Genomic DNA, 13,483 nt, shown 5'->3' on the forward strand with positions numbered 1-13,483 from the left:
CATGTTATACTAGATTAATTCAAGAAGCTAGAATCAGCACTCATCAAATGATCAAAGACAGTAAGTGAAAAACTGATTCTAGGCATAGCTATTATATTTGTTACTATTCTTAGGGTTGTTTACTAAGAATTTTCATTTTTATGAACATGATGAAGATGATATATTCTCTCCTAACACCAATTTTCCCATAAGCTACTATGTTTAAACAGAACACATATAGAATGCATTCATTTCCCAGCAAACTTTGCAGCTTTGATCATGTGCTTTTTGACAAATGAAGAATAAATTGAAATACAATACAGCTGACTTTCGAAAATGTCTCTAAAAGCCAAAATGTGGCTGAAGAGATGTTTCACTATTCAAAATGCTTGTGCAAATGTGTAGACCTGAGTTTGCATTCCCCAAAACCAACCCGATACAAAGCTGGAATTAGGACTACCTGTCTTCAACACCAGGAGTCCTGGAAGATGGAGGGAGGGCACAAGAGAAACCCTGGACGCTCAAGAGTCACTAGTCTGATGCATAGAGTTGCGAACAGCAACAAATTCAGTGTCAAACAACATGGAAAGCAGGGATCAACATTTGAAATTATACTCTTACTTCCACATGTGTGCTGTAGGACACGATCCTGTCATGGCACACATGCTCTCTCACTCACACGTGAACATTCACATGCACAATTTAATGGAATTCATACTTTGTCCTTCCTCCCACCTTTTTCACCTTTTTTTGAGTATGGTGGGAGCACCATCCACTTGGCGACATGTGAATAAAGATATATAAGTATAGCTGGGTGGGAAATAGTTATGAGTACATTCACCTTATCTGCAGTGATGGAACACTCCCAAACTTTTATAAGAGTGGAAATGTGCTACTTTCTTATGTAATGCATCAATCTATGAACATCTGTAAGTCCCAGCCTAAGAAAATTATAATTGGTGATGTAAAGGGGGTTTCTGGGGGCAAAACTTTTAGGTAGCATTTTTCAAAACCCATCTACTGCAGGTGTATTTTTAAAATGTGTATTCAGAGAGAAGAAACCTATGACCTTACAAAATGAAGAGAGTGTTCAGATTTAGTTAGTGAAATTATCTCCAAAATGAGGTTAATTCTATAGACATATAATGTTTCTGTTATAGAATTTTCTTTACACAGTAGTTAAAATACATGTTTATTTAGAATAAAAATCAAGTAAAATAGCCTCTTTACACTGAAGAAAGTGAATTCTCTATGATGAAGAAAGAAAATGTTGTCTATGCAACTATCCTGGGAAACCAAAATATTCAACTACTATAAGAAAAATATTCAGGATAAATTAATCCTCCAAATTAATGTGAATTTCATCGCTATCCACTTTCTTATATGAGCCAAATTTAAACTAACCTCTATGTAAACTGTAATAAGTATCTGAAAATGTTAATGATATAAGGCAAATGATCTTGTATAAAATGATGATCACAAAAGCAAATCACTCTTCAATTCTTCATTATTTTGATATATCAATAGAGAGATACAAAATATAAACTGGTGGACAGAGAGGAACTTAATTTGAAAACATTTTTAAAAGGTCTTTCATTTAAAATTACTGCAGATTCGTTTCACGTGATTCTTCCTCCATCTGCTCTTCATAACTAAGAACTAAGAAAAAAATTATAAGTAAACTAGTGAATATAATCCAAGGACTAGTTTAGATCTCTAAGTCAAATAATGTAACTATATTGGATGGTTCTAGTTAGAGATTAATAAAAATCACAATTATGGTTAAGAGTATTGCTTCTTGCTAATTTGTCTTAATGAGACTTATTGTACACTAAAAACTAAGTAACTCCTAATATTTTGCATGTCTAGCCTTGGTGTTAAAATTTTCCATGCAATTGGTATCAAATTATACAATTCATTTTGGGCTGCCGGGTGAAAACCAGTTCTCTTCCATTTGATTCACAATTACTCTCCCAGTGGGGAGCAAAATGCAATAAGTAGCTAGTGAAAGATATTTATAATGCTAGTGATTAGTTTAGATAGATTACACAGGGCGTGAGTCGAAATCTGAATAATAGAACAAAGCGTGAAGTAGAAGTGTGTGTGGGGGGGGAAGTAGCCTTAAACTGAATTACTCAAGAGAATAAGTGTAGAAGTGACAGTAAAGATGCTAATCTTGAAGAGTGGGAAAAGCTGATAATTGATTTAACTTTCCCAGTGTGTATTTTGGTTTATGTGTCTAGAATATATGGCACGCAGATACTGTCAAATTGCAGTCTGGGCTACTATTGTTATCAAACAGTATTGATTATCTATGTGCACTACTACACTGGGCCGTATAGGAGCAAGCAAAACTGAGGAAATTTCTGATATTCAGGAGCAACTAAATCCACCAGACTAATCAGTGTAGTAGCCAGGATAGTAAATCAGATACTTAACTGATATAAACCTTGAAAGTCAAGAACAGTTTTTTAAGCACTTCCAGCGTTTAGGTGAATTGACACTATATCTAAAATTTTCTGTCATATTTAGGGGCATAAGCATTCTATTTTATTTTTTACACCGTTGCTTTTGTTTATTTAAAAACATTTAATTTTTTTTATTTTCTGTGTATGAATGTATTGCTTGCATGTATGTTAGTGCACCTGCGTCCTGCAATGTCCATTGAGGTCCGAAATGGTGTACAAATCTCCTGGAACTGGGCTTACACATTGCTGTTAGCCACCATGTGGGTGCTGGGAATTGAACCCAGGTCCTCTGCATGAGCAGCCTGTGCTCTTAACCCCTGAGTCATCTCTCCAGACCACCCCACACCCACTGATTTAAAAATGATTGCATGCTCTACTTGAGGGATCTATTGGCAACCGATGACTACTGGGAAGGAGAGAGTCAATCTTGTTTAAGGTTGAGACTTGCGTAGATTGGCCAGACTCCAATGCTCCAGTGGATGAACCCACACCAAAGGGACAAAAACCTGATTCTATAGCCACACATAGACACTGGAAATTTGGTGGCAGGGTAGTAAGGGTGTGAATATAGAGGGGGGTAACTAAATATGATCAAAATTTATTGTATGAAATTCACAAAAAATTCAATTAAAAGGAAACAAAATGGTTGCATAAAATTGTTTACTTAATAATGATTTTCCCCAAATAACCTTGAAAATGAAAACTAAAACAGAAGCTCTTCAGTGTGCCATGTTTTTTTAAAAAGTTTAAAAATTGTGATCGACATAGAAAGCTTTACTCTATCCAGCTTCATTTTCTTCATCTGTATAAATTGGATGGATTTTCTCTGCGTGAAACTATCCTGGAATAGATACAAACAACTTCCCCATGGTCAGAATATTCTAAGTCCTTATTCCTCACTTATTAATTCTAGGCAATTCAGAAACTAAGAGTGGAATTATGCATTGGTTCAAATCCTATCACCCAGGGTAGTGAATAAAATGTTCGCTCTTACGTGAAAACCTTCAGATTGGCTGCAGACAAGTAATTCTAATACTGCAATGCCAATCTCTTGAGTTGTCCCTATCTTGTATGTGCTTATCATGTATATTCCAGTCTCAGTATGACACTGTGACAACCAGAAGAAATTTGTAATGCTGGTATTGCTGAACACTTCATTCAGGAACAAACAATGCTGGAGAAGCTCCCAGATCAGGCATCTCTCCTTCTAGCTTCTGCAGGAAGATTGCTATGTTATCCTTTCTCTCTGTAGGTAGTGTGGAGTGATTTCCTTCACATTGACAGGAGAGGAAGATATTTACTGCATGCCTTTCTTAGTGAAAAGAGTCATAACTGAGATCACAGATGTTTAGACAAAGGATGCATTAAGAGTGGGCTTGCAGAATGATTTGCTTGTTCTGTAGAGATGGTTAAGATACTTTGTTTTCAAATGAATTTTGTTGCCTTTTTTCAATATAAAATTTATTGAATTTTTGTGCATTTCATACAAGACATTTTAATCATATTATACCCCTTCCCCCACCTGCAACCCTGCATCTGATTTCATGCATTCTGTCATATATGTTGAATATCAAGTCAGGTTTGTGTATCCACATGTCCCTCAGTGCAAGTTCATTCACTAGGGTCTAGTCAGACTATCCAGACCCTCTTAGAGTCTAGATCGCTTAAAGAAGTTCACATCTCCCTCACCCAGCAGTAATCAGCTGCCAATAGTTCTTCAGCTAATCTCTCCAGTTCTATGCAGGCTGTTTTCTCTCTCTCTCTCTCTCTCTCTCTCTCTCTCTCTCTCTCCAGAGTCTCCATGTAGCCCCAGATAGATAGATAGATAGATAGATAGATAGATAGATAGATAGAGATAGATAGATACATAGATAGATATAGACGTAGACATAGACATATAGATATAGATATAGATTAGATATAGATAGGTATATAATTTGTCTGCATATGGGGGGTGAGGATTGGTCCCATGTCCTTGTGTGTTCTAAGCAAGTGCTGTATCACTGAGCTACAGCCCCAGGCCTCTACTCTGATTTTCTATCATTTCATTCACTGTTTTATTTTCCTCACGCTGCACAATGGACACCTTAATTTTCTGAGGCACCAATGAAACTAAACAATGACGAAATGCCTAGAGAAAGTTTCCAGCTCTCCCTCTTTCAGCATCCCATTGGCATACTCTATTTTGGTCCAAGAATTATAGTGATAAACTTGGAAAAGGCTTTCTTAAAGTAGTAGTTTTCATATCCTCATCAGAGACTTTACCCTGGGAAATGATAAAATATTTAGTGGTCCAGGGTGAAATGTTCAAAACAGAACATGGCAGTTTGCTTTTCCTAAAAGTCTTTTTCCTCAATTCGTTTTACAACCTTCTAATTAAAAATCAAATTTTGGGGCTGGAGAGATGGCTCAGCAGGTAAGAACACTGACTGTTCTTTCAGAAGACCAGAGTTCGATTACCAACAACCACATGGCCGCTAACAACTGTCTGTAACTCCAGTTCCAGTGGATCCGAGAGCCTCTTCTGTCCTGCATGGGCACTTACATGGGTGCACTTACATACATGCAGGCATAACACTCATATACATAAAATAAATAAAATAAATAAAATATTTAAAAAACGAATTTCATTTAATGTAAATTACATACAAATATATGTAAATGGAAGTTTCACTACAACACAGTATTCATGCGGAAAAATGTACATAAGCCTTCAGTTTGTATACTCTCCTAAAATATCAGTGCACCTAGTATCATCGTTGAGAAACAAAACATCATACATGCAGTAGAAAACTGTTCCTGCCCTTATTAATGATCCCTCCTCATAAAGATATCTTCCATTTGAACTCTAACTCCGGATATGCCCATATTTTTTTTTAATGTTTCATAAAATATATTGTTTTAGTCTGACTACTTTTATATAATATCATGCTCTCATTTCCTTTATGTGATGATTGGCAAGCGTTTTTTTTTTTTCCTTTAAGCTCTTCCATCAGCTTACCGTACAGATTTTATATTTGAATACTCAATTGATTTTATGAGATATCATTAACAAGAGATGCCAGTTTTAAAACACCCTTAAACTGCTTTTCCTTCCACTTTTTTTTGCTGATATATTGCTCTAAAATTCAGTTTTATTTGAGTCAATACTCTAGATTTCATGTTCCCTTTAGATCATATCTAAAGCTCAGAACCATCTTTAACTTAACTACTTATATAGATAGGAGATCCACCCTGAAATGTCTGACTAAATGGATTTTCAAGGAGGAAGAGAGATTTTAGTGCAGCACTTTTTGATCTCAGACTAGAACCTAGTTGTTACACAATAATGCCATCTTATGGCTGTATAGCAATACGAAGTTTGAAACTGCTTTCATTTTTCTTATCTCTTTAAAACTCTGCTATACTCAGATGCTTTGAGGAATAAATTCCTGAAAGTATGAAACATTCGTTACTGGATGTAGAAATTGTAATGGGATATCAGATTAAAAGTAAAGACAGCAGTGCAGAATGGCTGCCCCTTTGTAGGCATTTTCATTATAATTTTGTTTATTTTTGAACATTTCATTCATGCATGCAGACAATGAAATAAGATCATATCTACCCATTCATGCCCCCCCTTTCCAATTCCCTTCCAGCATACCCCTGTCTGCTTAATACAGTTTTTTTTTAATAACCTTAGCCTAATTAGTATTGATCACATATGCATGGGTGTGGGGCCATACACTAGTAGGTTCTTTTTATGTTTGTTTAAAAAAAAAAAAGACGTTGTATCTCTAGTACCAGAGTGGTTTATGCTGCTTCATAAAATTTTTCGTCATGTGTCTTACAGGTGTGAAAGAAGCAAGTACTTGATGAAAACAGAATAGAGCAATGATCTCAATTTCCCATGAAGTTAAATATTTACCTCACCATTGATGTATATACTTATTTAAGGTATTTATAGATTTAATTTTTACTGTTGAATGTTGGTAAGCAACCCAATACTCATGGAAAGGAATCACTTTTACAATTTGAATGAATTTTCCTGAAACTTTCCTGAAACTCTTGATGACATTTTATTTTCTGGAATAAAGTTGATGGAAAGAAGCTTCTAGACAGTGAGTGAACAGGTCTCAAATCAGTTTAGGTTTCTAATTCTCTTTTTCTCACCTAATGAGTGATGTAGTCCTTAGTATATGGCATGCAATAGTGCATTTTGTAATGAAAACATCAGTTAAATTGGTGAGTAATGATGATATCAAAATTCATGCCTTAGGAACATTGAGAATTCACAACATTTTTCTTAATTGTAAATTATTTGTAATTAAAACATATAACTAAAGTTTTAGGTGAGAAAATATTCAGGCATAATTTTAGTATGTGCTTGGAAAAGTTAGTTAACATATTTGGGGCTTTGACATTCTGCTTTATAAAACATTGACCTCAAAGCTACATCTCTAGCTCCTAGATTTAATAGTATTAGAAGGTGCTATGCCTGATACCAGAAGAGAAAAGTAGTAATTATTCTTATGTATCTGTGAACCCTGAGAGCTACAATAAAGAATGGCCTGAAAAAGTATGCCTAGTAGTGCAATAGTGGCACAAATGTCATGCAAGTAAAGAACCACCTTCTGAATTTACATAAGGAGCATTTCATAAGAGGGAGCTAACACCTGGCACTGTTATCAGAACCAAGAATCTGTGTGTAGACACATCACAGGCCAGAGGTAAGAACTCACGACTACCATTCTCCTAAACAGATGTAGTATTAAACTGAATCCAAAGGACTTATTGTTATACCTATAGTTTGGTTTATCCATCAGTTCTCACCAGAGATGCTTCTTCTTGCATTAGATAGAGATCAATACAGAGACACATGACTGGTAAATGTGCAGAGAATAAGAAACTGTTGAGTGTTCCGCCAAATGTAATACTTTCTCATCCAAGGCTCCAGCATCATTGCAGAAGAGTGGATGAGAGATCATCAGAGTCAGAGGCAGTGGATGCAAGGAAACCGTAGTTTCCAGTTGCAACAGGAGATACCACACTGCTTGCCCAAGACCTTCACAAGCCCAAGTCAGACAAAATCCCTTCATAGAGGAGGTTTAGTGCACTTTAAGCCTATGATGCCTTGTTCGTTGACCATCTTCCAAGGGATAGAACTACACCCGAGATCAATTGGGGAATGCAAGTTAGAGTCCAAGTCAGACAAAATCCCTTCATAGAGGAGGTTTAGTGCCCTTTAAGCCTATGATGACTTGTTCGTTGACCACCTTCCAAGGGATAGAACTACACCCGAGATCAATTGGGGAATGCAAGTTAGAGTACATATGCATTTAAAAAATTACGGAGAGAATGAATTTGAGGAAGTAGTTGAGTGGGATATGGTTCATGAGAGCTAGTACATTTGGCCTCCAAATAAGCAAATAAATATGAAAAAATAAAAATAAATAAATTAAGGGGCTGGAGAAACAACTCTGCCTTTAAGAGCACTGGTTCCTCTTGCAGAGGACCGGAGTTTGATTCCTAGTATCTACATTGTGGTTAACAACACTCTGTGATTCTAGTTTCAGAAAATTAAGAAACTATTCTGGCTTCTGCAGGCATTGCATGACATAAATGCCCTTTCATAAATGTAGGCCAAGCATTGATGCACATAAAAGTAATAAATAAATCGATATTTTTTTAAAAGAAGAATAAATTAGGCTCAACGTGGTAGTACACACCTTTAATCCCAGTGCTTGGGAAGAGGAGGCAATTAGATCTCTGCATGATTGAGGACAGTCATCTGTGTGTAGTGAGTTCTAGGCCAGCTTGGGCTACAGGGAAACCCTACCTCAAATAATCCTCTGCCTTCCAAGGCTCGGAGATCATTCCTGAAGAGTAGGTGAAAAGATTGTAAGAGCTGGAGGAGGTGAATGACCACAAGGAAACAGTGTCTTCCAGACAGCTGTCACTTACTCATATAAACTCACAGAAATGATGACAACATGCACAACTCCTATGCAAGTTCAAACCAAACAACATTCTAGCACACACATGGGGAAATAGGTAAGAAATCACAACCAAGCCTAACAAATGTTTCACAATTGAAGGCTACTGGGAAGAGGAATGACTGTGTCTTACAGAGATGCGTCTCTTGATGGGCCCGGTGATGAATACACACTGAAGGACATTTGGGGACACAAACCAGAATGTATAGATACATACTGTGCATATATATGTGTGTGTACATATATGTGGGTAGGGGAGTGTCTCAAAATACCAAAACCAATATTGTATGGAAACCACAAAAATTGAATAATAAATGAATAAATTATCCAGTGTCAAAATTGTATGAACAATATGATATATTTTTCATTAAAATATCCCTCTTTAAATAAGTCACTATCTTGTATTATCAATCTATTATTAAACATTCCACATATACTATTTCAAGAAATCCTCATAATATAGTAATTTATTTCATGCTTTTATCCCTTTATATACAAGGAGCATAAATTTTAAGACTTTGATCAAGAAAACATAGTTGATATACTACAAAGCTAAGAATCCAAAACCTGTTGAAATCTAGAGTTTTCTCATAAACAATTACTTATAAAATTTTTATCTGCGATTAGCCTAAAAGTCATAGAAAATATTATGTTCCTAATTGTTGAACATGTTGAAGTAGTGTAAAATTCAAATTCTCTTTTGACCATTGTACAAGAAAATTTTAGTGCAATCCTGGGAGGTCTCTAACATTGGCAACTTAAGAAACTGCTAAGGTTCGTAAGGAATGATGTCCATACTTCAGAATGCCGAAACAAAATTTTCACTGGAAGAGCACAAAAAACAGTGCAATGGAAATTCCAAAAGTCAGTGATGAATCTGATCTAATTTGGAGTAGCAGGCAATCTAACAATGAGTCCATATGGATTGTGGCAGTACACTATGGTACCAAGATAAGATTGTCTTTTGCACTATGTATACCACCATGCCCATTTTCTTTTTGTCGTCGAGCATGACATTGGACACCCTGGGACTAACTAGTTTTTCACTAAGCTGAAATAAATTTATTAGTTCAACCAGAGTAAATATATGTTTGGTTTCTGGGAAGAACTTCAGTTCAGACTCGTAGGACATTTTGAGAGATGCTCATAATCCCCTGGAACTTAGTCGACCTTGGGGGGCAAGGAGCAAAAACTGTCCTTTATATCCATGTTCAGAAAGTAGCCAACTATGACTAGTGATAATCAGATACACAGAGATGCATGGGCAAACATCTAAGTATTAGTAGCATTAAAAATGACTTTTCTGTATGAAATAGTATATTTTAAAATGAAATGGAGATCGTTTTTAAAAGTTAAAACCTCATTCAATTTTATGTCTTATAGGGTTTAAACTGAGCTCAATATTGTATAACTGTATTAATTCACCTGTGAATCTAAAAATTTACAGCCAGTATTGAAAGAGGTGCATCTTTGCTCTGGAACTTGTTATTGAATATGATAATGCTGTAATGAATTGCTTCTTCTAATCATGTGGTTATTAAATGAATATTTTTAAAAATAAATATACTAAAGTAATACTGTATATTACTAATTTTTACTTTGCTCTCATATGAAAGAATTAAAATACAGTATTTATTCATTATTCAGTGCTGGATTTTTTAACACCTTGTCTGGATTGTTGTAAACAATTTTAGTGCTTTATTTGAGATTAAAATGCTGTAATTTATTTTCTCAAGCATAAAAATTGAAAAAAGTTATCTAATAATAGTTTTAATACATCATGAAAGAATAAGAGTGTTAGATTTTAAGAGAGGTATATCTTGAGTAAGACCTGATGAAATGGATGGGTAAGCTAGAGGGAAAACAAAACACTTTAGTATCTGCAAAGGAATTTCCTAGAACAGATTGTGGAAAGGTTGTCATACAGAGAGCAGGTGACAAACACTAAGGTTTTCCAAATGAAGATGGGTCACATGAAGGCTTTTTATGCCCAATGACTAAATCAATGTTTAACTCTTAGGAAAATCATATTACAGAATGAAAGCTGTTACATTTTATAAAAAGTGATTCTAGATGAAAGATGATAAAGGAATAAAGTCAGGACAATTATTAGAGACAACTGAAATTAATGACAGAGGTATTTGTTTCAGAGCAAAATGTACAAAACTAAGATTGAAAATACAAGGATTGTTTTAAATACACAGATGTGAGATATACTAAAATATCTGTATAAATATTGAATAATTTTATGTCATCTGAGAATAATGAAGACTATAAGATAAAGAACTTTGTAATTATTTTAAAATGTTTCAGAACTTGTAGTCAAAGCTGTAAAAGAGTAAATAATCAACTTTTGTGATGTGAGGTTGGTGAATACAGATGAATTTCTCCAAAATTTAAGTCAAAATTTAAATATTTTCATTAAGGTAAGCACTAAGAAAGATTTTAAATCAGTTAAATAAGTTTTCTACTGCAAAGAATGAAAAATAATAATGAAGGAGACTATAAAATGTGCAAATACAAACTTCCAAGATATAAATTCTAAAATAAAATCAATTTTTTGTGGTATTATACTCAAAATATGTTGCTCTAAGCATCAAACTTCAAGAGACAGATATGATAAATGTGTATTTTATATGCTATAGCTGTCTAGTACCAGCTTAAATAAATGAAAAAAACAGATATTTGAATTACATGATTTTAAAGGATTATGTAATATCTCAACATAATATTAATTTCACTATAGAATAATTTCTTTTTTAACATTTATTTATTATTTTTATGTATATGAGCATATTGTTTGCATATATGTAAGTGGTCCCATGCCGTGCCTTAGATGCGGATGTCAGAAGAAGGCATCAGATATCCTGCAACTGGAGTTAGGAGGGTTTTTAGCCAATATGTGGGTGCTGGGAATCAAACCCAGGTCCTCTATAAGAGTAACCTTAGTCTGAACATTAGTTTGAACTGTTTATCACTGTATATTGTAAAGCATATATGTTTCTCTATTAACTCTTCTCTTCTTTACGTCTTTTTATCCACGGAAATCATTGAAATAAATTTTAGAGTTTCCTGTGAAAAGATACAATCATTCATTAAAATAAAATGCTACCTACCCTTGTCGGTCCTTATATAGTCGATGAACTCTTTCCCACTGGAAATCGAGCTGTGAGACAGCTTCCTGAAGCTTCACTCTTTCGACAGGGGTGGCGTTTTGCAATGCTGCTGTCTTCTTATTATGAATAACATCAATTCTACCTGAGATTTGTTGCAGATTGTCTTTTATATTCTGTAATAATGAAAGCAAAAGAAAACAATCATATTTCTGTAGAAAGGGGAATAAAGAAACAGCTCTAGAAGGGCCATCTTTGTCCTCTGCCCCACATCTTAAAATCACCTTCATTTGGTCTAAGATCTATTTACTTCCACCTTCGTATCCACAGCTTCTGAGTCTCCTCTGCTGTACCCTTCTTAGCTTGTTGGTCTCAATACTGAAGGGCAACTAGCTCAGTGTTTGCACCCATTTCCTTTCTGCCTTCCATTTAAAATCACGGCTTCACATTCCATCTACAAAATATTGATATTTATAATTTCATCTCAGGCGTGTCCTCTGAAATAGAGACTAAAAGCCAACTAATTTCTTGGCAATAGGCTGCCTCAATATATTCTTATCTCAACAGGTCCCAAACTAAAGTTTGAGCTCCATCTCCATAATCATTTTCTTCCCACAGTACTGCCCTCCCCCATTTCATTGAGTGTCATATCAAGTGCGTTACAATATTGGTGTCATCCCAGGCTTCACCAATACCTAGTATTCATTTTTTGAATAACCTGTCAGTTATTCTTTTAGATTATGTCCAAAATGTAACAATTTCTCACTAACATCTCCTTTAGCACATATAGTTCTAATATAAACTGCCATCGTCTCTCACATCACTTCAATGTCTACAGAAATGTGTTTTTCTTTCCACTGTGCCTCCAGTCCCAGTCAATTGTATATTTAACAACCAAACATACTCTGGTAAAACAAAATCAAGATATTATCCACGAATGATTTATCAAATCTACAGTCTTTACTATGGTCTTTTAAGCTGTGTATTAACCAAACTACTGTTATTCCTAAACTTATGACTTCCTAGTTTTCCCCTAATTCATGATATTTTAGTCTTATTAACTTCTTTCAATTGCTTGAGTACAAGCAGTATATTCTTGGTTCAAGAATTCTATACTTGCTCTTTTCTTAATAAAAGTGTTGTTTCTCATTGACCTTATTTATGTATAATTTCATACATGATTACTGTATTTACATCTTTTCATATGTGTGTGTCTGTGTGTCTGTGCGTGTCTGTGTGTTTTGATTTTTATATGTCTAGCTCTTTTGCTTGATCTTACAGGTAAAATAAGCCACATTTTTAAAATAGTAGATCTGAACCCATTCTACTGCCTTATGTTTTTGCTCATTGCACTATTAATGTCATGAAATATATATAGACTGTCTTACACATATTAATAGCATAAACTCTGTGAGTACAGGGATGTTATATGTCTTTCTCTCTGCCATACATTCAGAGATTAAATCTATGTCTTGTCCATGGCAGATACCCAAAGCTTTACTGCTGAATGAATGTGAAAATGAATGTACCCCATTAACTTACGGGGTTTCGAAAATCTATATTGTGTTTAAGGGTAAAGTGTACAAACTAATTGTATTTTTACTTTTATATTGGTATTATCAAATCTGTTCTTGATGACTGTGTAGATGCCTATAAACTAAATTTTAAGTAGAAGGCAAAATATTGAAAACTATTGATTAAAGGACTGTAAAGATGTTTCAGTGTTTAATAGTAAATGTTCCTGAGGTTAATGTCCTGGGTTTGAATCCTGGAGCTCACATTGTGAAAGGAGAAAAACCATAACCTCAAGTTTTTCACCGATACACCTTGTTGTATGCACACCCCTCCCTCACAACACATAGAAGCAATCAGAGAGAGAGGGAGAGGGAGAGAGAGAGAGAGAGATAGAGAGAGAGAGAATACAAAAATAAATACTAAGAAGATGCTG

The 13,483-nt window shown here is 34.8% G+C and overlaps 1 protein-coding gene across 1 annotated transcript in view; it reads right to left on the reverse strand.

The window, feature by feature from the left end:
* Dmd (dystrophin) overlaps positions 1–13,483 on the reverse strand; it is a 2,373,110-nt gene that overhangs the window by 1,228,909 nt on the left and 1,130,718 nt on the right. The window contains exon 43 of the mRNA XM_017795501.2: positions 11,539–11,711. Coding sequence (XP_017650990.1) covers positions 11,539–11,711 — 173 coding nt within the window. The remainder of the gene's footprint in view (positions 1–11,538; positions 11,712–13,483) is intronic.

This window comes from Nannospalax galili, unplaced genomic scaffold (assembly GCF_000622305.1).
Source record: "Nannospalax galili isolate Female #2095 unplaced genomic scaffold, S.galili_v1.0 scaffold7, whole genome shotgun sequence".
Lineage (NCBI taxonomy): Eukaryota > Metazoa > Chordata > Mammalia > Rodentia > Spalacidae > Nannospalax > Nannospalax galili.